This window comes from Lissotriton helveticus, chromosome 7 (genome assembly GCF_964261635.1).
Source record: "Lissotriton helveticus chromosome 7, aLisHel1.1, whole genome shotgun sequence".
Lineage (NCBI taxonomy): Eukaryota > Metazoa > Chordata > Amphibia > Caudata > Salamandridae > Lissotriton > Lissotriton helveticus.
The window spans coordinates 1,463,832,381-1,463,857,017 of NC_136068.1; the positions used below are offsets into that span (position 1 = coordinate 1,463,832,381).

Consider the following 24,637-nt stretch of genomic DNA (forward strand, 5'->3'; position numbering starts at 1 on the left):
TTTTTATGATTATACTAATCGTTAATCGAATAAAAGTTGATGAAACTGAAACTGAGTTGGCTATTCTTGAGAGAAGATTCCACCACCTGTAGACCACTCACATGAAATTATACGAGAAAGCTCACTTATCAGAGTGGCAGTTATGGGGCCTGGAAATGCCCATGTTGACTAACGTATGTTGCCGGGACATTGGAGATATTAGAGGCATATTAGCCTAGTTAAATACAAAGCCCTGACGAAGTTCCATGAGTGTTTGTTTGGAACGGAATGATTTGGCTGGATTGCACTTACTATGAATTTGGAATAAATGATCTCTTTACAAAACATATAAGACTGGATTTGTTTTCCTGGTGCGCCTCTTTGCTCTCAACAACTTTGGAATCTGTCTTACAGTTGCATTTAAGGGCGACAAGTACCGGAGGATTTGTGCACGGGTCATGTATACTACGGGGCAGATTTATGACGGCCTTGTGCCGCCGGTGCGTCACTTTATTTGACGCACCGGCGGCGCAAACAATGCGCCCTATTTACAACGTGACGCATCTAGGAGATGCGTCACGTTGTAAAGCCCTGCGCCATCAGGAGGCGTTCCGGCGCAGGGTGGGCGTTCCAGGGCAGATGCGCCTCGCAAAAGTGGCTGAGTGAAATCTATAAGATTTCACTCAGTCACTTTCAGGACAATGCTGCGTCAAAAGCCTGCGCCTGCTTTAAGCAGGCGTAGGTCTTGACGCAGCATTGTGGAGATGGGGCACCCCCGAGCCTTGCTGGAGCTGCGTCGCACTTGCGACGCAGCTCCAGCAATGCGCCACCTTTTCGGCACAGATGCGTCACGCATCTGTGCCGTTTTTGCCCCATGGTGCGCCGCATTGTAAATGCGGCGCACCATGGGTGGCGGAGCAGCGGCACAGGATGACTGGCGCATCCCTGGGGATGCGCCAGTCATCATAAATCTGCCCCTACAATTGTTAAATAAATGAGATGCAGCCCGGTTAGTCCGTCACCTCTCTCTGTTTCTGTAATCTTTTGGAACAACCTTTGAACTGTCATTAGAAGGTATTATGTTCAAGAAATTGCAGGTGAAGCAGATTCTGCTTCAAGCAAATACCTACAACCATGTGCAAGTATGTTGAGTTAATCTGTGTGGCATCCTATCATCTCTTCTGAAACCCAGAATTGCAGTAAATAAGCAGGGAAGAGGTCCCTTCTTGGAATGCCGAATCTTGAAAATATATCTGTAGCTATTTCAGCACAGCATACATTTACATCAGAGTTAACGGCGTAAGTTTCAAGGTTATGCATACGTTTTTCTGGCATTGCCATTTCATCGCTAAATCTTTTGCTGCACTGTAACACGACCAGCCTTGGCCCGTGCAGGTAAGAGCGGTCGGGCCGGGGGGAGTCAGAGGGGGGGCAAAGGATTGGGGGGGGGGGGCTGGGGGATTTTGACAGACGACCTAGAGGAAAAATGTATTATTTATTTAATTTCCCCTCGTGGTCATCTGTCGAATCCCCCCGCCCCAAACCGGCCCCAATGCTCTTACCTGCACGGGCCTGGACTGGACAAGACAGGTATTGCCCTTGCATAAAAACACGATGATGATGATAAACAAGCCTTCACACACTGTGCATTGGCTTTAAATGATATGCCACATTTGGTCTTCAAAGTGTTTCTTTACCTCTTCATCTCTGTTTTTAATTACTGCAAGCTGAGAATCCATACGTCTGCAGTTATCTCTGCTGGCTGTCCACTCGAGTGAGTCAGTGGAAAAGAAATAACAATTTCCAGAGTGGTAGATCCAGTTACTGGGACAGTAAGTGCAGGATGGTGCTGTCAATGCAGAAAATAATAACATGTTAACGGGCATAGTATGTTAATTAAGCTCATTAAAAAAAAACAAAGCACTATTAATTTATTTCTACATAACGCCTAAGCAATTTAGTTTCAATAAATCACTCTTTCATATTACTCAGAAGGATGATATATTTTCTATTGTAGGTTATCTATCTATTGCTGACAGAGTAACAGTAAAAATACCCCGGAATCAATATTTTGGTGATGCGCTTAATTCTTTCTTTATTCACAACATTATTGCCATTAAAGCTTGCATTCCTCCTTGTCCCTTTCCTGGAAACCAACCGGTCACGGGTAGGAACTTTTACTCTTTGACTGAATTACCTATTATCAGCAGGGATCTCTTCTTTAACCTGCTGATTAAAATAAAATCTGGCACTCACTCTGATAGTTGCTCCCCTCAATTCCTAAAGGAAGCATTTCCCACACTCTCTGAACCTGCTCTGTGTTTACTTAATTACTCACTAACACATGGCCTTGTTCCTAGAGCCTTTAAAGAAGCAATTGTAGCCCCACTTGTTAAGACACGCGGTGCAGACCTATTTGTTCAGACAAATTATTGTCACATATAACTTCTTCCTTTTTTGCTGGAAGTCCATGTTGCCAACTGCCTCTATTAATATTGAGCAATTTCATTTTCTTGATCCACACCAAGCTGGCTTCCACCCTTCTTACTCTGAGACAGTAATTCTGACCATGCTGGATGAAATAAGGGAAGAGGCTGACAAAGGCACCACACAGGCATTAGTGCTTTGCGATCTATCCGCAGCCTTTGACACAGTTGACCATGAACTTTGTTGTGGATCGTTTCGAGGCCACGGGTATTCAGGGTGTAAAGCACTTGAATGGTTTGCATCCTTTTTGGATGAACGCTTCCAATTGGTACGACTCTCCCAATACAGATCTCCTACAGTCAAACTGACCTGTGGTGTGCTTTAGAGATCATCCCTGTCACCTCACCTGTCTAACCTGTATATTCTTCCGCTGGTATAGTCTTTGAGGAAAATGAAAATGTGCACCGTTAACTATGCTGATTATATGCAACTTATTTTTGCAATCAGCAATACTCCGACTTAACTTTGAAAAAAAAAACATGTTGTTCATCCAGAACTTGATGAATAGTAATCATTACAAATTAAATCAAGACAAGACATAACTTATTCTGGTTGGAGGCTCTCAAAACCCATGGAACTCCAACTTTTGGCCTGCTGAGCTGGGACCCCCGCCCCCGCCCCAGCTCTCTACCTAAGCGAAGAGCATGGGAGTCCTTATTGATAATAATATTTCAATGAAGCCTCAGCTCGGGTCTGTTGAGGTTGTTCGCTCACTAGTCATTTCCTCATACCGACTATGCAAACTCCCTTTATTTTGGTCTTCTGGAATACCTTACAACGAGACTACAGCTGTTAAAAACCAGGCAGCTAGATTGATCTACCAACAGCCATAACGGTGCCACAGCACTCCCCTGATGAGGAAACTCCACTGGGTACAAGTAAAATAGAGCACTGGATTTCAGATTGGGTGTATCATCTTCAAATCCTTGTACGGCACCTGCCCTGAATTTATCTCTTCACGCATCCACAGGTACACCCCCGCTCGTAACCTGAGATCCTTACACCTTGACCTCTTGTTCTTTTGCGCCTTTAAAACGAAGAGGCTAGGCGGATCCACATTTTCCGTTCTGGCCCTTGTTTCTGGAACTCAATCCACTTAACATCAGATCATCATCGTGCTATTGAAGATTCAGACGACTCTTGAAAATCTGGCTGTTCTCTTGGGCATATGAATGAATTGATGAGTTGCAAGCTCTTTCCTGTATCCAGCGCCATGAAACTGTCTGATGTATGTGCTCTATATAAATAGTTTTAGCATAACATAACATGACATTTAGCAGAGAATTGCATCATTGTCTGTGATTATATGACCATATTGCACCTATATCAAAGGAACTTCAAAGGCTGCTGATCAAAGAACAAATACAGTTGCAATGTACTCAAGATTCTGCATTGTGGAACCCCAGGCTAACTCACCATAGGTCTTCCAGCTGTACCCTCTGGCACATCATGTATGTTCTGTCTTTGTCAACCTACTGCTCCTCTGCAAGAGGGGCACCCTCATTTACACTTAACCGCAAGTGAGGTCTGTTATCTCCTATTGTACGCTCATGCTGAGGTAAGGATTCCGCGTGTGCTCACAAGGATTTTCCGTAACATTTCCAGAAAAGTACCTTCCTATTGAAGAAGGAAGATTACTTGAGGTTTTGTAATACAAACATTGGCGCGTTGTGTTGTCAGATAATCACCACAACACGCGCTGTGCGCATGCAATCTGTTTGTGGTTGACGCACAGACGCAGGAAGCATATCTCTGCTTCCTCACTTCAGAGCCAGCTTGTTTGTGTATGTGTGGTGTGGCACAGGGCTGTCAATCTGTTGTAATGCCAACACACTACCAACTACAACCCTGGAAAAAATGTATTGGCCTCCAGCCCCTGCTGCTCACTGCGAGATGAGCCAATCTTAGATCATTTTACAGTGTACCACAGAGTACCGGACACATGGTAGTGACTGGCGGATATATTGCACCATCTGATTAGCTGTTGTCATTTAACAGGCATGCAGGGGTAAAGTTACAAACAATGCGTCAATAAGAACAGCAGTTATCGGACAACAAACGTTTGGACAAAATAAAGAACAGGTGGCCACCCTAGCAATGAAATGTAATTCAGATGCTGCTCCCTCGCTGATGAGCGATGCCTTCGCTAGCAGCAGGAGCACCTGGTATAGGTTGTAGAAGAACATGCACAGCAGTGCTTAATTTGTAATTTAAAAAAACAGAAGTACAACGGCCCTCGTTATTAGGCCACGGCAGTTTGCACTATCCATTCCCCCTGCCAGTGGTGCCTGTCTCATACCACCACCACTATCACACTCCTACAAGTGTGACAATATTATTCCTTACCACCAATGCTATAAGAATGCCTTGGTCAACAGGCATTAGTTATTTTAATGTATATTTAGTTAATAAACATCCGTTGCTGTGCTCTTCTCTAACATAGACAGACAGTACCATGTTGAAAAATTAAGTGCCAGTGTCGGAAACCACCGGCTCAAATTAAGGTCTGATATAAATGCTAAAGAAAGTGAAATGAAAAGAGATGCAGTTATGCTTCTATGAACTGCAGCAACAAGCTGCTTTAATATCGTAGGAGTATTGGAGTCAAAGCGTCCAATACATTAAGTAATACAATAAAATTAAAGGAGATGCTTGACAACAATGAGGATGTGCATATGTGCAAGGGAAAAATGCTGTCACTCAGAGTAAAGGGAGCCAATGGCTGAAGTGGATCTGCCTGTTGTATGCTGTGTTGGGCGGAACCAAATTGTGAATGACAGTTTAACAGGCCAGTCAATGAAGGCTTTAGACTAAAAGCCCCATATGTGTGTATATTAGGTATGTTTTTTAACACCAGTAGTCTGGCGAGACAACTAAATCTGTTTCAAAGATCAGACCTAAAAACATAATCTCAATAAATAACAGCGTGGTTACCATGAGCAGCTTGGTTAGGAGCCATAAACAATGCAGTTCAATTTGTCCTATTCCTATTAGTAGGAGTGTAAGTGGTAGTATATGTGGTAGTGGTGCTTGAAGTACACACTCAGTCAATTACCGTTGTTCACACAGATATCTGCCTTCAACTTTTGTAGTCCTGAATTGCCGATCTCTTTTTTACCTGTAAGGAAAAAAGGTGGATGTAAATTGACAAGTATATGTTGATAGTGAGCAATGTATTCTTAAATAACCTTAACCAAAGTTCCTTCTACTGTGGTTTGGTCTTCATTTGGACTATCAAGTGACACTTTATTATGCAGGAGTGATGCTGGTGCAGAGAGACAAAGGAATGTGCATTGGCCCACATTAGGAAGTTCTTGTATTCAGTTTTCCCCAGTTCTGGTCCAGGTCAAATGTTCCACCCGATAAGGATGGCCGCAATGATGAGGTTAAAAGGTAGGCCAGCTCATTCTACTCTTGGACCAATGACTGAGAAAAGACTGAGTCAACATAAGTTGTGACAAACTTACACACTGAGGGCCTCATTTATGAAAGTGTTGCATTGCTGCGGTAAAACAGTGATGCAACTCTTTTCAGTGCGCTATCCTTGCAACACCATGGATGCACTGTATTTACTGTGCGGCACTCCATATCATGAGCAATGACAGATGCGTCAAGAATTCTGATGTATCTGTTGGCGCAAAACTCATGCATCGCTGGAGATGTGCCGGAAGCATGATGTAACTCCAGCAATGCATGGGGGAGGCCCATATACATTGCACTGCGTCGCTTTTACGCCTGCTATGAAGCATGCGTAAGGTTTTGGCGCAGAGGCATCCTAGAAGTGGCTCAGTGAAATATGATAGATTTCACTGCACCACTACTATGAGGCTTTCTTGCAGGGGATCGCCCACCCTGTATATATTATACCTGAAGCAGGTATAATGTGGCTCAGGGGTTTACAAAGTGATGCATCTGCCTAGATGAATCACTTTGTAAATATGGCGCATTGTGGCACATTTTTTTTACTCTGCCTCTGCATCACGAAAAGTAACGCAATGGCAGTGCAAAAGTGTCGCAAGGGGCTCATAAATAAGGCCCTGAATGTCTATTATACTTTATGTAACACCAGTTGGCCACTGTTGCCACCATGTATGGAAATGAGTATATTTTTCTGACTTGAGGCTAGAACGTGTGAGATTCTCTTAGGAATCATGACACTAGACCCAATTGCAACGAAGATTTAAGGATTTTTTAGTTTTTTTCAGGTATGCTCATATGAAATGCACTTACATTGTGTAAAGAAGATGGCGACTACAAGTATGATAACGAATATGATGAGTAGGGTCACAGTGATGGCTATTATCCTCCAGAGGCGAAGCTTTTTCTCAAGGTCTTTCCCTTCTGTAAAAAATGAGAATTGGCAGATATCAATCTCCGACTATCTTTGCAACAGGTACCATTCATTCCTTGGCAGTTTGCATCCTTCATACAAACAATTACTCAGACACAGCAATTCTCTCTCACTTTTCATTTCTAGGGGTACATTAGTGCGCTTCTGCAGCCATCAGAGTTTGGCGCACATTATGAGCAATTGGTAATGAAGATGGTCATTCCTGCCCCAGCAGATACCACTTGCTGAAATGGTATCTCTGGGGGTTGTGATTACCCCATTAATCATCATTGTGATGTGTCACATCCACGGACCCCACAAAGTACACCGGACACAGGTATGAGGTTGTGACTTCTTTATTATCTCTTTCGTGTACAGCTGGTCACGCATATATCCTCTCCTCGTCCCTGTCTCTCCACAATGCCCATCCCCACACCCTTGATCGGATGTGGTGTCCGGTTCCCTACTGTCCCCCTTGTCCATTGCAGGGTCCTAGAGCCCTTCCCCAGGTCACTACATCTCCCCCCATTGTCCCAAAGAAATGCACATGCAGATGCAACTCTGCCTCAGCACATGCCGGTGTGCTTCCGACCATTACATTTCTACTATTAGTCTTTTAGGCTGTCTGCATGCTTTTCTTGGTCCGGCCTCCATCTGTTGTTTTTCTGCTGGTCCCTCACTATTGTGTGTTTCCTGTCTGTTGCGCTCCGACCCTTCTCGTTCAGCTGTTTCCTCATCTTGGTCTTCTTCATTCTCCTCCTTCAGTCCTTTGAAGTGTGAGCTGTTCCTTGTTATCCTCTGGTGTTCTGACTCTGCCGTGATCATTGGGCCCTTCACTTTTGTTACTGTTAGCAGGTCTTTGGAGAACATGCTGTCTGATTTCCTTTGTTGTCGTTGACTCACTACCACTGTGTCCCCTTCCTTTTGGTGTGACGGGATGGCGTGTCTCCTGGCGTATGCATACTTTTTCATCTTTTCTTTCGCCCCTTTGACCTTAGCTTCAATGCTGCTGTGTTCTGGTGCCATGATCGCTTCTACTTGTGGTAGTCTCGTCCTGCTTGTTATTCCCAGTACTAGCTCCGCCGGGAATCTTCCTGTGGAGCTGTGAGGCGTGTTTCTGTAGTCACGTAGCATCTGGCACAGAGCTTGAGCAAGTGATATCTGCGCCACCTTTGCTCTTTGAACAACCTTTTTGATGTTCCCATGAACCTCTCCACTATTCCATTCACCCTAGGCCACAGCGGAGTTATCTTCCTGTGATTTATCCCTAGGTAGGCCATGAATCTGCGGAATTCTTCTCCTGAGAATGGAGGCACATTGTCTGTTTTTAATGTTTTTGGTGAGCCCCATGCTGCAAATATGTTGTCCAGTATTGGTAAGTTTGCTGTTGCTGAGGTTGATGACACATGCTGCACTATAGGAAATCGCAAATACTCATCAATGACCACAAGCAGATAATTGCCTGTGTCCAGCGGCCCAAAGACATCAGCTGCTAATGTTGTCCAAACCGCTCCTGGAAGTTCGGACATTTGGAGTGGTTCATTCTTGGCTGGTGATCCTGTCACTTGACAGAGGTGGCATGCGGTCTAGGCCAGGGAACCATACCTTTTCTCCTAGCAGTTTCTTCGTTGCTACTATGCCTCGTTGTGACTCATGCGCCAGATTTACCTGTTGCCGCCTGAGTGAACTTGGTATCACTATCCTTGCCCCTCGCATCATTATTCCTGTGTCTGTCTCAGACAGTTCTTCATGTATCTTCTTTAGAGCCAGCACTTCTTCCTTGCACACTCCTTCTCCCCATGTGCAGTTATTGTTGACGTGTCTCCATCTCTGTCGTCTCATAGTCTCGATGCCCATTGGCAGCGTGGCATCTTCCTTAGTATCCCTTGCTAGCTCCACTAGTGTTATCGATGCCGGGGTGTTTTGCTTTAGTATGAAATTTAGGTACTCTTCTGCCATCGACGTCGTCACTTGCGCCTGTGCCAGCGGGTGTCTCGACATGTAGTCTGCTGGGTTGTGTTCTTTCCCTGGCTGGTGCACAATCGTGAAGTCAAAGTCCATCAGCCTTATGCCCCAACGGTCAATCCTGGGTGGCATTTTGGCTGACGGGCTGCCTTAGGTCGTTACCAGTGCTTGGTGGTCCGTTATGATGGTGAATGACTTCCCGTAGATGAACATGTGATAGTGTTCACACGCCCATACCACTGCTAGGCTTTCCTTTTCTGGTTGCGAGTATGCCATCTCAATGTCTGTTAAATTTTTACTTGCATACGCCACAATTTTCCTGGGTGAGTCTCTCCCTGGCAGATGCTGCGCTAGTATTGCCCCTAGTCCTACCAGGCTTGCATCGACAGTCAGTTCAGTGCAGAGTTGCGGGTCAAAGTAAGCGAGATGTTCCACCGTCATCACCGCTTGCCTAATTTCCTCGAAAGCCTTGTTGCATTCCTGAGACCAGATGAACTTCTGTCCTTGTTTAGTCAGCTCTCTTAGCGGTGTTCTCACCATGACAAAGTCTTGTATATATCGAGTATAGTAGCTGGCAAGCCCTAGAAACGATCTCACTTCTGCGACATCCATCAGTGGAGTTGCATTCTTCAGCGTAGCTACTTTACTGGGGTCTGGCCTCATCCCTTGCTAGGAGAATATGTGTCCGAAGAAGACCAATTCCCCTCTCCCTAGCTCTCATTTGTCTCCATTCAATGTTAGGCCCGCTTGCTCCAGTTGTGTGCACACTTGACGCAGAGCTGTGTCATGGTCTTTATCTGTCTTTCCAAATACCAAAATGTCATCACTATAGTTTAGGCTGTTCTGTACCGGCCTTAACACCTGCCTTATTGTCTCCTGGAATATCCCCGCTTTCGCGTACAGCTGGTCTTGCATACATCCTCTCCTCGTCCCCGTCTCTCCACAGTGCCCATCCCCACACTCTTGACCGGATGTGGTGTCCGGTTCCCTACTGTCCCGCTTGTCCATTGCAGGGTCGTAGTGCCCTTCCCCAGGTCACTACATCATGTGTGTTTTAACTCCTGTTACCAGGCACATCATTCATTGCGAGTAAGATGGAATGATAGCCTCAATCGCTAGATTTACCACTGAACTCTGTCATCAGTATGAGGCAGCATTTGCCTCATCCTTACAGGTGAACCTTTGCCACAGGGGTCTCAGGTTACAGTGCCCAGTCACTTTCATTGCACTACGTGCTTCATATTCGCAATGGTCATCCCAGCACCCTATTCCTTCTGTAGATGGGACAATACTTAGGCGTGGCTAGGAGAGTGTGCTCCCCTGGAATGCTAGTTGCAATCTCTTTGAGTGGCATTGCACCCCAGGTGACTTGAACAACCAGAATAATGATCTTTTAGAAGAAGGTATGCCTTTAGCTTTTGGCACTTGGCTTTATATGTCTTTTAATAGCTATTGTTCCATAACATGCAGAAACCTCCAGTTTTCAATAGAGATTGAGGTGTCTCCTTGGATCAATGGGCATGTGATACCTCTTCCTCTACCCATATTGTTTCACTCAAACCATGCAACTCTTCTCTGGTAAGCTGCAATGCTGGGACCAGCATCTTAACTGGTATTTTCAAAGGACTGTAAAGCCTCAAAGGCCGGCCTTCTCTTAGACCCATATATCCAAAGGTTTTCATTGAATTCAACCCTTTAATATGGCATGCTCTATCCCAGATAAATCCAGGGATCCTTTCTATCCTTGAGCAACACCACAATCATGAGTTTTTTGTTTCTCCTATGCCAAGAGGAGCAGAAGGTGCCAGAGAGGTGCCCAGATCTGAACAAGTCATGGTTTATTCCATTTTTGAAACCCAGAAACATAGCTATGGGGAGATGTTTGCAAGAAGGATGCAGCAATACATTTTAGCTATAGAATTTGCACGCTAAAATTCAATTGTATGCAAAGTGGCATGTGGTCTTGCTCCTTACAGTTAACCTGCTTCTCTGCTGAATCAGAACTGAACACATTTAATCCACTTAAACACTAATGAGATTTTTCTACGCATGTTCACGTGGCCATATTGTAAAACGTTGTTGTAAACAATCCATAATTACAGATCTTTAGCCACTTTATGATGTTTGGACTTGCCAAATCAATTAACTTAGAATACCTAGCTTTTGTTTTGAAACCCCTAATTCTATAGTGTTCAAGCCTGGCTTTATATGGCCTCGTTCTCTAGCACATATGTAGAACAGTCACTCAACCAATACTCTTGTCCGGCATCCGTCTAGAGTTCCTTAGCCTAAGGTTCCTCAATCCTAAATTGAATGCCAGAAAACAATCTACATAAAGCCACCAATCATCTTGTTGTTAAACAGACCAGGAATAGGCTCCTTCTTGTTTGTCAAGCACTTTATTTTAAGGAGGCTGTTGTGCGGATCACGAAAGCAAAACTGGATGCACAGCTATGGCATAAGTTGTCACTCAACTGTGCAGTCAGGTTGTATATGGAACAATGACTCTCTAAAGTACGCATGCCTGAACAACACTATCTTAACAATGACTGTGTCTGACCCACGCACACCTTTACCATGCATGCCTTTACAACAAATGTCATTGTAAAGGCATGATAGGTTAAGGTATATGCATGGTAAAATTCACACCCCAGCCTCCCCTGCCCTAAGCCCTAAAACTCGGCCCCCAGCCATATAACCTACCCACCCCAGCCCTAAAAATTTCCCCGACCACCTACCCTGAGCCCTAAAACTCAGCCCCCAGGCCTAAAAACTACCTCAACCCCAGCTCCTGCCCTGAGCCCAAAAACCAGCCCTCAGCCCTAAAAACGTTCCCAACCCCCCAACCCCTGGCCCCTGCCCTACTTACCAAGCCACATCCTGGTCCTTCCTGTCCCGATCCTTCCTTTTCCCCTCCCTGCCCATCTGCTCTGCATCTAGAGCACTGACTGCCTTAACCATGCATATGCGTGGTTAAGGTATATGCGTGGTTAAGGCAATCGTTGTTCGGCTTGCATTGAAATGGCACGTGTGGTTAAGCCTGGGTTTTAAATGCTGTTTCCTGTTCAGTCATTGACAAGAGCAGCTGCTGTTGCAAGTAGTGCATTCGGAGTGGCATGACAAGCCTTGTTTTTAATGTTTGGTTATAGGGACATGAAGACTTTTGCACTTCAGTTTTTTAATGTGCAGTTCTCATTGTTACATGATGCAAACTATTTGCAGAATGTACAGATCCAATATCAATTTTGAATTTAATCTCCATGGTGCAGTATCTATTTTGGCATTGGCACATCTACTGCACTAGTGGGTAGTTCTAAATGCATGATGTGCTTTATGTATTTTTTGCCTAGTTTCATTTTTGTACATTTACTGATTCCGTTGTTACTTGCTACCCAATGCATAGATGCCAGTAGGAGTAAAAGTAGTAAGCATTTCGAAAATAAAAACGTTCGAGGAGGAGCCAAGATGGCGGCGGAGACGGACGAGTAGTCGCCCGGCTCCCCGAGCCTGTGTTTCCTGCAACACTATCCTGTCCCTTATCCTGTTACAACGCTGCCGCGGAAGGACGAAGAAAGCGCGCCGTTGCCGGGGGTGTTTCTCCGGTGTCCCTACCTGCCCACTTGCTGGTGATATTGGCGTGCCGACCCGACGGCCATTGCCGAACCCTGGGACCGGTCCCCGTGTCGCTGTGCACCGCCGGAGACGGCTGGAGCTCCTGAGGGTTGACCGATGAGTGATGTGACTGCCATCCCCTGCCAATCTGTGGGCTGTGAGGGCGCCTGCACCGGCCCCTCCAGTGGACGGTGTGAATCGACCGATTGTGGGTCTCCACTGCTGCTCCTTCTTCATGCGACGCTGAGGTGTGCCGCGCTGTTCCTTTCTTTGTTGGCACGGACCTGGCCGCATGGGCTCGCCTTTGTGCTTCTTCCAGCTTGATCCCGCACGAGGGCCACTTTGTTGCTTGTCGCTCAATAGTGGCGGGCCCGGATTATGCTGTGAGATCGCACTCCCACTGCCTACTGTAAGACTCGCCTACGCGATCGGTGAACCCACTATTGTGTTCAACATGGCGGCCGCCCCCTCTGTGGTAATGGTGGACTACATCTCGGCTCCCGACTGGGTCGCCCTGCATGGCATCAAGAAGTGTGTGGAATACTTTGGTGCACCTCGGCTTGTGGATACATTGGATCGCCCGCCTGTTTTCACCCGTGCCTCCGTTATTGCCGCGATTGCCGAATTGAGGGCAGAATGGCATGAGTGTGTTCGCGCACTCGGCGCGAAGCTGGATGATGCCGCTCTCGGATCGGAGGGTGCCTCGCCTGCCGGCTCCCCTTGCTGCACCGATCGGCCCCCTCTTTGCATTGATAGAGAAACATTGTTGCCACGTGACTGCGCAATGGAGCAACTTTCTGACAGAGATTACTCTAGCGGACTGCCGTCAGCTCATCCCGTCGATCCTACACTGTTTCCCATCCTGCCACGGTTCCCAGATACTGAATTTCTATTTTTGTTCATGGAGCCGCTGGCGCTGCAACTATTTTTCTTGACTGTATCTGCCATGTACGGTGCGGCCTCAGTTCCTTGTTTTATGCAACAGCGGGCAGAACTGGGGACGGAACTCTTCTGGATCGCTATCATTGCGTGTGACTGTAGGTGTCCATTTTGTGTTTGGGGACCTTCTCCTTGTCGAGGGCGGCCATCTTACCCCTTTGTTCTATCTGGGGCGGGTCCTTTTCCGGATTCATGTTCAGGGAGACGCTTGAGATCTGGCCAGGGTTAGGGAGGCCCTATTCCTATGTACTGTAACTGAGGGGCAGGTGGGGACCCGGGATGGGACGCTTCCTCAATGCGTGCTGCTGTGCCATGCGATGTCTCTCCCTATTCCATTTAGTGCATGCAGGTCTTGATTTGGTCATTACGTGTAGGGTGGAGAGTATTTTATGGCCGGGGAGTCCGGGAGACTTGAATGTGGCCCTCCTCGGGTGTTAAAACTTTCTTTTTCTTTTCCTCCTTTTCTGGGTCTATATTTCGGGTTCTTTAGTGGGCGACAGACACACTGCCGGGGGGGGGTAGGCCGTAGCCTCTGCATGATGTAGGGTGGGGGGGGGGGATTTAGTTTTTTACATTTAGTTTCTATGGGCCTTATTTTTCTCTATTTCTCTGCGCTTTTCTTAACTTATTTCTGTTCTGGGTCCGCGATTGGGGTTAGTAGGGAGTGGGTGGCGCTGTGCATGGTGCGTAAATACTAGCTGATGGTCTTGTTGTTTTACTTTGTACCGCCATGCTGCCTGGGGTGTTAGCTTCCATTGTGGTTTCATGCGATGATGTTGCCTGCTCATGTTGTGAAGCTATTGTACGGACTCAGTTCTCCTTGATTCCTATTCTTCACTGTTTTATATTTGGGGAGAAAATTTTAAACTTAACCTTCAATGCTCCTGCTTCTGGCGACATGATTCTAGTCAGTGTAACGTTACTTGATTGTTGCGATGTCACCTGGTGCCGCCTGGAAACTGTATTGCTCGCATTTGTGCTCCAAAATTATTGTGGCCGGCCTGACGGTTGTGGGCCCGTATTTGTTCTTTGTTCATGCACAATAAAGGTTTAAAAAAAAAAAAAACGTTTTGAAAATAAACAGCTAAATAACTGATGTGTGAATAAGGCTCTAAGTCTTACCTCTTAAAGTCTGTCCATCTTGGGAGGACTTCTGTATGCCTGCCTCTGGTATATCTGTAGTATCAGACTACAGGAGGTAGCCCATATACCCTAAGAAGACTAGGGCAATCATGTATAACATACAACAATTTCTCAAAAGGGTGTTAATTGGAGGTCAGTTACATATAGCACAAATAATTGCTGAGAGTTGAATCAAAAAGGGAGACAACCAGGGAGGCAAATTTCTTTTGTAATATAAATTGTATTTGAGTGAATATACATATTTGACATATTTAGCTTCATATGATCAAACATATGGAAAGGTGACACTAAGTTACATTGAATGACATGTAACATGTGGGATACTGTGCACTAGTGCTCGTGAAGGATTGTGACGGTGTAAGTGACACGTGAGGAAGTATGTACAGCAATAGGGAAGGGCGCAACAAAGAAGAAGTAAAGTTAAAATGTACATAGTTAGGATAACCGAATAATAAATGGTAATGTATACAAAAATAATCAAGTGGGGTATCCTTGAGGGGAGCGTCGAGTGTTCCGCTGTAGAAGTCGACGGCGTTTCGGCCCGTGGAAGTATTAGGCCATCATCAGGACCAGGTTACTGCTACTTATATGGCAGTGCTAGGGATAAAGGGATATGTATATATCTGTATACATGTGATCATTCTGTGGTGGACCAAAAAAGAGGAACAGATAGCAGAAAGTATAAGAATTACTTAAAATTGAGCCTAAGTTGAGGAGGAAAAAGGGGGGAGAAAAACAGGGGAGACAACGGTTGCCACAGAAAATGTCGCATGACTAGTCTCAGAGAAAGATTGTGCAAAAAAGCGCTAATCCCAACGCGGCAAGACGACTTATGCGAGAGGGCGCACTGTCAGAAATCCAGGTGGGGCAGTGTCCAAGGCAATTAAGATAGGACCTCCGGAGGTACTGTCTAAGGGGTGAGAAAGGAAGAATTGAGCAAGGGTATGATGCGGGGAGGGAAAAAGAGGGGGTGAAGAAAGGAGGGAACAATGCCCGGAGCTTACTGGGAGGGACGTAAATTGGGTCCCAAGATTTCCAGCAAAAGATACAGGTTATCGCTCCCCGTCGCGAGAAAGCCAAAAGCTGCTGGTCAGATCAGTAGGCGGTCCTATGAGAGAGCCAGGGTGGGGAGGTGTAGGCCCCTAACTTGTGTCACCTTAATGGTCGAGTGGGCTGGCTGTGTGGGAGGGACGGGAGAGGTGGGGGTGGGAGGTCTAGAGAAAACGGCATGGGGCGGCCATGGTTCACGGCCTGGGGAGTGGCCCCTGGGTGGGGGAGGTGGCCGTGAGGTATCGCAATGAAAGGTAGTGCGGGGCACTGCTGCTGTCGAGAGAGGGTTCTGGTGCTTCTGGTGCTTCGTGGCTGTTGTGCTCTGTGATCTAAACTCCGTGGGCTACAAGAATCTTACCCGCTGTTAATCACCCCACTCCTCGCGGCCCCCGCTCCGCGGGCGCCGCTCGAGGCTATCGTCATCTGGACACACCCCCATCGAGTGGAGCTGTAGGAGCCGCCACCCACCCTTGCGGGACTGCGAGGACCAGCGGGCGTTGCTCTCCTGACTCGCTGCAGCTGGTCCTCTTCCCGCCCCCTCCCGCCTGGATAGAAAAGAACTGCGGGCAGGGACCTCGGCGCACTGCTGCTGTCGAGAGAGGGTTCTGGTGCTTCTGGTGCTTCGTGGCTGTTGTGCTCTGTGCTCTAAACTCCGTGGGCTACAAGAATCTTACCCGCTGTTAATCACCCCACTCTTCGCGGCCCCCGCTCCGCGGGCGCCGCTCGAGGCCATCGTCATCTGGACACACCCCCATCGAGTGGAGCTGTAGGAGCCGCCACCCACCCTTGCGGGACTGCGAGGACCAGCGGGCGTTGCTCTCCTGACTCGCCGCAGCTGGTCCTCTTCCCGCCCCCTCCCGCCTGGATAGAAAAGAACTGCGGGCAGGGACCTCGGCGCATTGCTGCTGTCGAGAGAGGGTTCTGGTGCTTCTGGTGCTTCGTGGCTGTTGTGCTCTGTGCTCTAAACTCCGTGGGCTACAAGAATCTTACCCGCTGTTAATCACCCCACTCTCGCGGCCCCCGCTCCGCGGGCGCCGCTCGAGGCCATCGTCATCTGGACACACCCCCATCGAGTGGAGCTGTAGGAGCCGCCACCCACCCTTGCGGGACTGCGAGGACCAGCGGGCGTTGCTCTCCTGACTCGCCGCAGCTGGTCCTCTTCCCGCCCCCTCCCGCCTGGATAGAAAAGAACTGCGGGCAGGGACCTCGGCGCACTGCTGCTGTCGAGAGAGGGTTCTGGTGCTTCTGGTGCTTCGTGGCTGTTGTGCTCTGTGCTCTAAACTCCGTGGGCTACAAGAATCTTACCCGCTGTTAATCACCCCACTCCTCGCGGCCCCCGCTCCGCGGGCGCCGCTCGAGGCCATCGTCATCTGGACACACCCCCATCGAGTGGAGCTGTAGGAGCCGCCACCCACCCTTGCGGGACTGCGAGGACCAGCGGGCGTTGCTCTCCTGACTCGCCGCAGCTGGTCCTCTTCCCGCCCCCTTCCGCCTGGATAGAAAAGAACTGCGGGCAGGGACCTCGGCGCACTGCTGCTGTCGAGAGAGGGTTCTGGTGCTTCTGGTGCTTCGTGGCTGTTGTGCTCTGTGCTCTAAACTCCGTGGGCTACAAGAATCTTACCCGCTGTTAATCACCCCACTCCTCGCGGGCGCCGCTCGAGGCCATCGTCATCTGGACACACCCCCATCGAGTGGAGCTGTAGGAGCCGCCACCCACCCTTGCGGGACTGCGAGGACCAGCGGGCGTTGCTCTCCTGACTCGCCGCAGCTGGGCCTCTTCCCGCCCCCTCCCGCCTGGATAGAAAAGAACTGCGGGCAGGGACCTCGGCGCACTGCTGCTGTCGAAAGAGGGTTCTGGTGCTTCTGGTGCTTCGTGGCTGTTGTGCTCTGTGCTCTAAACTCCGTGGGCTACAAGAATCTTACCCGCTGTTAATCACCCCACTCCCGCGGCCCCCGCTCCGCGAGCGCCGCTCGAGGCCATCGTCATCTGGACACACCCCCATCGAGTGGAGCTGTAGGACCCGCCACCCACCCTTGCGGGACTGCGAGGACCAGCGAGCGTTGCTCTCCTGACTCGCCGCAGCTGGTCCTCTTCCCACCCCCTCCCGCTATAACCTGGAAGTAGAACCCGCGCACGCGGGAGCGCGCCGTGAGCGCGCCGGGAGAAGCCCGGGACAAGGGCGGGACCGTCTGTGGCCGTCCGGGGACGTACTAGGACGGGACGGGCCACCTTATTTTCATTTCATTCTCGGATCCCTGGCTATTTGATGTCAAGCATTGAACTTACTAGGTAGGTCGTGGAGTGTATCACTTGAATCACTGAGACCAAGGTTCGGGCATAGGAATCCGGAGTCGTCAACGATCCCTGATAAATCAAAACCCATACCTCTAGTAGATTCTAATCAGTCTTCAAAAGAAAATCTCCTAAATAATCTACCGGAGGAGGAGTTCAACTTACACCTAATAGGGGAACCTTAGTCAAGTTAATGGCACTAAAAAAGTTACGATCACGTACAATATTTATGAAACGAATGGGCACTGAGGAAGCAGTCAGGAAATCCTCTGACAAAGTATTAAAACACGGCCGGATAACTAGGACCCCTGCAATAAGTAAGTACTTCTCTGCCTTATCACCGAAAAAACTATCACCTACTCTCGCTCGGGAAGAAGGTAATAACCTAGACCTCATGGAAACCAAGGAGGAAAAACAGCTCTCTTCTCTGATCCAACAATTCTCTCAAAACTTAAGTGATCTAGACCTCGAAGAAAATCAAAAGATAATCTCATCCTCAGAGGATCTCCAAATCCTGGATCAAGAGGTGTCTCACTCAACATCCTTAACTCCGATAAAACTTTTAGGAAGCCAAATCTGTACTGAGGATCTCATTGGTATCAACACGATGTCAGCAAATAAAAAATCAGAATCACAACCATGTACAGATAAGTTATTCACTAGTTCTCCGGAAAAATCATCAGATCATAATCCAGCACTTGATTCCTTCCCCGACCCTTTTTTTCCTAACACAAATTCTGCAAACTCTGTAACACCTATGTCAAAAGCTCTTTTTACCTTGCAGGAAATTTTGGAATCTGTCCTAACCTTTTTAGGTCATATTCTAGCTAACTCGGATGATACCCTTGATGTACAAATCGGTATACTCAAATTCTTAATAGAGGAAAAAAGAAAAAAGGATCAGTTGATGTACAAAAAAACAACAAGTATCTGACATGATGCAACATCAGGAAGGTCATTTAACAAACTCTACTAAAAATACCCAAATTTTAACAAAATGTAATATAAGTACTCAAACATCGGAAGTAGTAATAATAGAAAGAAAAATAAAGGAACCAAGGAAAAATTACAAAGCCTCTACTACATATTCTCTGAAAAAACTCTTCAGTGAAGAACCTTCAAAAATTCTTAAACAGTATTCCATATTTTCGAACTCAATCAAAAAAATAGATCCTTATAAAACCGGGTGTGATAAAGACGCTCAGGAAACCACCATCAAAAATGTACCCATAGCCGATCATGGGGAGAAGATCTCCAAAACAAAAGAATCCCCGGATGAGGGGGGGGGAAAAGGAGAAGAAAGCCACAAAGAAGAATACACAAAAAAAAAGTGCGTAAACTTAAATTTCAAAAACAAATTACTCCTTTAAAAATCGAAAAGGGCAAAAATGTTACAACAATTCCCAATACTTCCATATTAGAGGTAACTAGAGTTACTAAAACCATATCGAACGAGAAATCTTTGAACCCAAAAGCTGATGAATATCTCCCGGCTTCATCTCTCGTAAAATCAGGGCTGAGAACTAATGGAACAAGTGAAGATGACGATAAGACATCCTGGCGTGAGGAAGGAACATCGTCAAAGCATTTAATAATTGAAGAACTTTTTCCCATAGACAATGTGCCACTAAATCGAGGAAGAATAATTAATCTTCTCCAACAAATACCGTCCTTACAATCTCTCAAAAGTAATGAAATAGACTTGGTGATCTTTCCCAAAAAAGAAAACAACAAACTAGCGGTGGTATCATTCTGGTCACCAGTACTTCCCGGGATAATTCTCAGAGAGAAGAAAATATTACACAAAAGTGGCTATGACGTAATTGAAAAATCAGAATCAAGGAAAAACAAATCTAATAAAGGGTATAATGGCCCTTCAAGTTTAAATACTGATACACTAAAAATTCAAGTGAACAACGGTGAACGGGTAGTATGGAGCCAAGACGCAGAAGAGAGCGAGGTCAAAAGAACAACAAAACCTTGGTCTTGGATTTCGGAGACGCTAAACAGCAAAAAAACTACTAACCTCCAACAATATACTGTTTAGTAATGGCTTGGAGATCATTTCATGGAACATGGCTGGGAAAACTACTAATAAAATGATCGAAGCCACTAAAAATCATCCCGATATCCTGGCCCTACAGGAAACCTGGGCAACAAAAACTTTCTGCCAGAAAGGCTATTATGTTTATGACATCCCTGCAAAAGAATCCATTTGGGGTCATGCAAAGGGTGGATTGGCAATTCTGCTAAGAGAGGAATACTTATGGTCTCAAGAAATCGTTGAGACCAATTCCGAAAGTCTTCAGTGCATCAAGGTGGCACTGCAAACACACATCACCGCTCCCCAAAAGGCAATGCTGCTCTTTAACAAATATGCCCCACCCGGCAATTATCAAGATGCCCTATTCGAGGATATAATGGAAACTATCATCCACATATTAGAACATCGCTCTTACATGCCATATGTAATCATGGGAAACCTGAACGGAAAAATGTCAAACATCGAAATTGGAAAATGGGTAAAGTTATACAAAGAAGTATCATTGGAAATGTCCATCCCAAAATTTCCTCAGGGCAATAAATCGGATAAGAGAGGCAGGTCGCTATTATCATCATTACCAAGTCTAAATGGGACAATTTTGAACGGTAACATGGAAGGAGATATACCGGCATCTTATACCAGATGGGGAAACGGAACTTTCTCAACTATTGACTATATAATCTGTGGGATGGACCAAATGGAGTCAGTTACACACCTACACACCCACTTTACAGATGAGAGCGATCACGCACTTTTACATCTAACTATCCTCTGGATGGCCACTCCTTCCTTAACAAGTCAGATAATATTTCACAATACCTCAACTGAAGTCAACACCAAACAGAGGCGGATCTATTGGAATTCTTCCACTTTGGATAATATAACCGCACTGGTTGCACACACTCAACTCCTAACCAATATATATTCAGAAGACCCAATAACTAATTTCGAATATATAATTAATAACCTCAAGAATGCGTTTTTAAATAAATCACAATTGGTTACATCTGGAAAAAGTAAAAACAATAACAAAAATAAAAACTGGAATTCATCTACCGCAAAAAAACTGAATAAACTCATCAGAGCACAACACTTGAATTTCTCAATAACAACTAAGGCAGAAATTAATAAACTAAAAAATCAAGTACGAAGAGAGAAAAATAAACATAATAAAATGCTGCAGGACCGCAACTGGGTAGATATTCAAATAGCTGCTAAACAACAAAATCAGCGAAAATATTGGTCTTCAATCGCCAAAATGACTGGATCAAAAAAGAAACTTCAAGCTATCCCAGTCTCTCCTCTGGACTGGGAAATTTACTTGAGTGACTTATATAAACCAAATCCAGCCAATTCTGAAAAAAAGGATCCCGATACTTCTATGGTAAGGAATATCACTAAAATTACTAAGACCTCGGCAATCTCCATTGCCATGCATATCCGAAAAGCAAGAAGCACTGGTGCCTCCGGCCCTGACCAAATACCCATCCAGGTCCTCCAAACTGACCCCAAGGAGTGGAGCCAGATGCTTTCTCCTCTTTTTAATTACATCTTTAAAACCGGAAAAATACCTAAGTCATGGCAGGGAAGTACCATCATTCCCATTTATAAAAAGGGGAATAAGAACATAGCCGGTAATTATCGGCAAATAGCGTTGATGGACGCTACCGGGAAAATCTTTGCCGCAGAAGTATTGGACCGACTAAAAGACTGGGCATTCTCGCAGGGTCTAATACCAATGTTTCAGGCAGGTTTTCGACCCAATCATTCTGTTATTGATAATACAGCAACACTTCAGACCATCCTTGATAAATACATAGGAGGGAGATCTCAGTCAATATACGCAGCATTTATTGATTATTCAACTGCTTTCGATCGAGTTGATAGACCGACCCTATGGAATAAGTTGAGGAGGTTAGGTATCCCAGATCAATTGCTCCAGGTTGTTATTAATCTCCACACTAAGACATGGTGTCAAGTTCAAATGGGGTGCGAAAAAGGTTTGACTAAGATAATCCATACGGCCAATGGGCTCAAACAAGGGTGCCTTTTAGCGCCGATATTATTTTCATTGTACCTCAGTGACCTACCCTTTCATCTGCAACAAGGCTCTAGTTTGCCCCCAAAGATCGCTGCACAAAGCATACACGCCTTGTTATATGCTGATGACATCGTGATGTTGGACCTAACGCCCTTTGGTTTACAAAAACTTCTTGACATTTTACATAAATACTCGAAAGACAACTTTTTAATCCCCAACATAAATAAAACAAAAGTTGTTTCTTTCTCTGGTAGGAAACAAAGTGTCAAGTACTGCTGGAGGCTTGGTGGAGAAAAGGTTGAAGAGGTCGAGGAATATACCTATCTCGGTAGGATTTTCACAAAGAGTCTGAAAAACATTAAACAAATCAATCATCTAAAAAGGAAATCCGAACTACATGCTGGGGCCCTCTCGAGATTGTATTCGGCCACTGGGAATAGGCATTTCTCCACATTGCTAAAAGTATATAGAGCAAAGATTCCACCTGTTTTATCCTATGCCACCGAATATATCCCAATAAAACAGTGGTCCTATATGGACCAAAAAGAAGGGAAAATACTAAAGAAAATTTTGAAGGTCCCTGATTCTACACCGGTGCAAGCGCTAAGACTTGAATTTTCAATCACCAGTTCTTATGCTACGGCAGTCGCTAATGTTATCAGGTGGGCTTATAATCTCCTTCACACTAAAGAAAGATCACTACGATCCATGTTAAAGATCGAGACTTTTGATCGAGACGCTTCAAATTTAATATTCTTCAGAAATATGACAGTGGCATTTCAATTAGCTAAGATCAGTACTGAAATTTTGTTAACCTGGTCACCTTCACAACTTAAACTTTTTTTTAAATGTTTCACTCCTAAACTGAGTTTCGATCTTGATCACACACATTGTAGTAAATTATCTTTGTACAAATCCTTTGCTGAGACATTGGAGTACAAGCAAGTACAGCCCTACCTAGGGTTTTCCCTCACACACGGCGCAAGGAGGGCAATTACAATGTTGCGTTTTGGTATTCTACCTGTGTTAACTGTTACATTTAGATGGACTTCAGGTGGATCCCCATTATGTACTTTTTGTCAGGGGGGAAATCAGAACATTGAGCACCTTTTATTTATATGCCCAAATGCTAATGTAGTAATAGCACGGTATAGATATCTGGATCCTATATATCGGAAATGTAGAATTCTAACTGCAAAAGAATTGTTACTTGTGTGCAAACACCCACCCAATGAATTTGTATGTTATCATTTCTATAAATTTTTTAAATCTTTTTTGACATTATACTAAACCAGTAATGAATCTGTTTTTATAATATTTGTGGTCCTCAGTCGAGTACCAAATCAAATAAAATCTTTTTGACTAGTGCGGGTCAAGCCCTCCGGCGTGGTGCAATGAAATAGGACATGTACTGGCTGGCATGTCCTGAACTATGCAGGGTCGGTGCCAGAGTACCACCTAGCTGTCTGGGAGGAGAGGGGCATGGAGCTAATAAGTAGGCAAGGAGGACCTCCATAGAGGTGAGCAGGAGTCCGCGAGGGGACGTACTCATGAGGCGGGGAGCTGACGAGCTACTGCAGTGGGTCATGTGGCGGTCAGGTAATGAACATATAGGGTGGCCATGAGGCCCGTGGTCAGTATGAGCGGCACTCATGAGAATGTAGCGGTGGGCTACACTTACTTGTTGGAGTCAGCTCCAGGCATGGCGAATCGCATCACGGGCCGGCAAGAGTCAGTCTCTGTGTGCGTTCTCAGCGTGTGCCAGCTAAATGCACGAATCCAGTCACGTGGTGCACTCTGGCTGAAGGAAAAATAGAGCGCGTGCAGAAAAATTGGCAGTGGTGAAAGACAGAAAGAGAGAAAAGACTGGGGTATTCGCATTAAGAATTGCGAGTAAACCCACCCATATGTATCCATAATTTTCATACAGTAATCATAAGTGTAAATTGGCGCTTAATGCATTTTAAGTGAAGCTGTTCCAAATTTAGTGGGAAAGGTATTTCAGGGCGAAATGGTAACTTTCAATTGAGGAAACACATTAAATGTAAATGTGGGATACTTGTAAAGCGCACTGTTACTCTACCCGAGTGTCCTGGCGCTGTAGACCGCTGGGGAACCCGTCCTGGTTTTCCCTGTGAGATGGTCCCTTTTTCTGGGTATGTCCAGGGTGAAACCAGGCATCCCCGGCGTCTGTGAGGGGCCATTGTATAGATGAGGAAAGCTTAATGCCCAGAGTTACCGAGTGTGTTCCCTGGTTAGAGTAGGCACTGTGGCGAGAATTATCGAGTCCGTTGACCCGGTCCAAGACCCTGCCGCGTCGGGAATTGAACCCTGGTCCCGGGCCGTTCTCTGCTTACAGAACTGCCGCCTCTAACCATTGAGCCACACCACTCCACATTATGTAACGACTGTTTAGTTTGAGCAGCATATTGGAGATGATTCATTTTTAACAGCATAGTATAAACAGCATATTGTAGATGGCTCATATTGCTTAAGTGGTCTATGAAAAGTTACAGGCACATATGTGTTAGGATTAGTGTTAGAAAAAGCTTATGAATACAGCCATTTAAGTAAGCACAGTAAAGAACAATTAATCACAAGACATGTAAAGATAGTTACATTGAAAAGTAGGCTATCTGTGATTGAAGAAATTAAAATTAATAATTAAATAGACACCTGTTAGGGGAGAACACAATGATGGGAAGGCTCTGTGTGATCAGGAATAGAAAGTAAGAAGCAAAATATGGATGGCTC

At 45.8% G+C, this 24,637-nt stretch overlaps 1 protein-coding gene across 2 annotated transcripts in view; it reads right to left on the reverse strand.

Annotated features, from left to right (window-relative positions):
* Positions 1-24,637, reverse strand: part of LOC144770369 (CD209 antigen-like protein C) — a 92,625-nt gene that overhangs the window by 12,831 nt on the left and 55,157 nt on the right. For both annotated transcript variants that reach the window (XM_078654837.1, XM_078654836.1), the window contains 3 exons: positions 6,697-6,807; positions 5,522-5,584; positions 1,677-1,828 (listed from right to left, as the gene is read on the reverse strand). In XM_078654837.1, the coding sequence (XP_078510963.1) occupies positions 1,677-1,828; positions 5,522-5,584; positions 6,697-6,807 (326 nt within the window). The remainder of the gene's footprint in view (positions 1-1,676; positions 1,829-5,521; positions 5,585-6,696; positions 6,808-24,637) is intronic.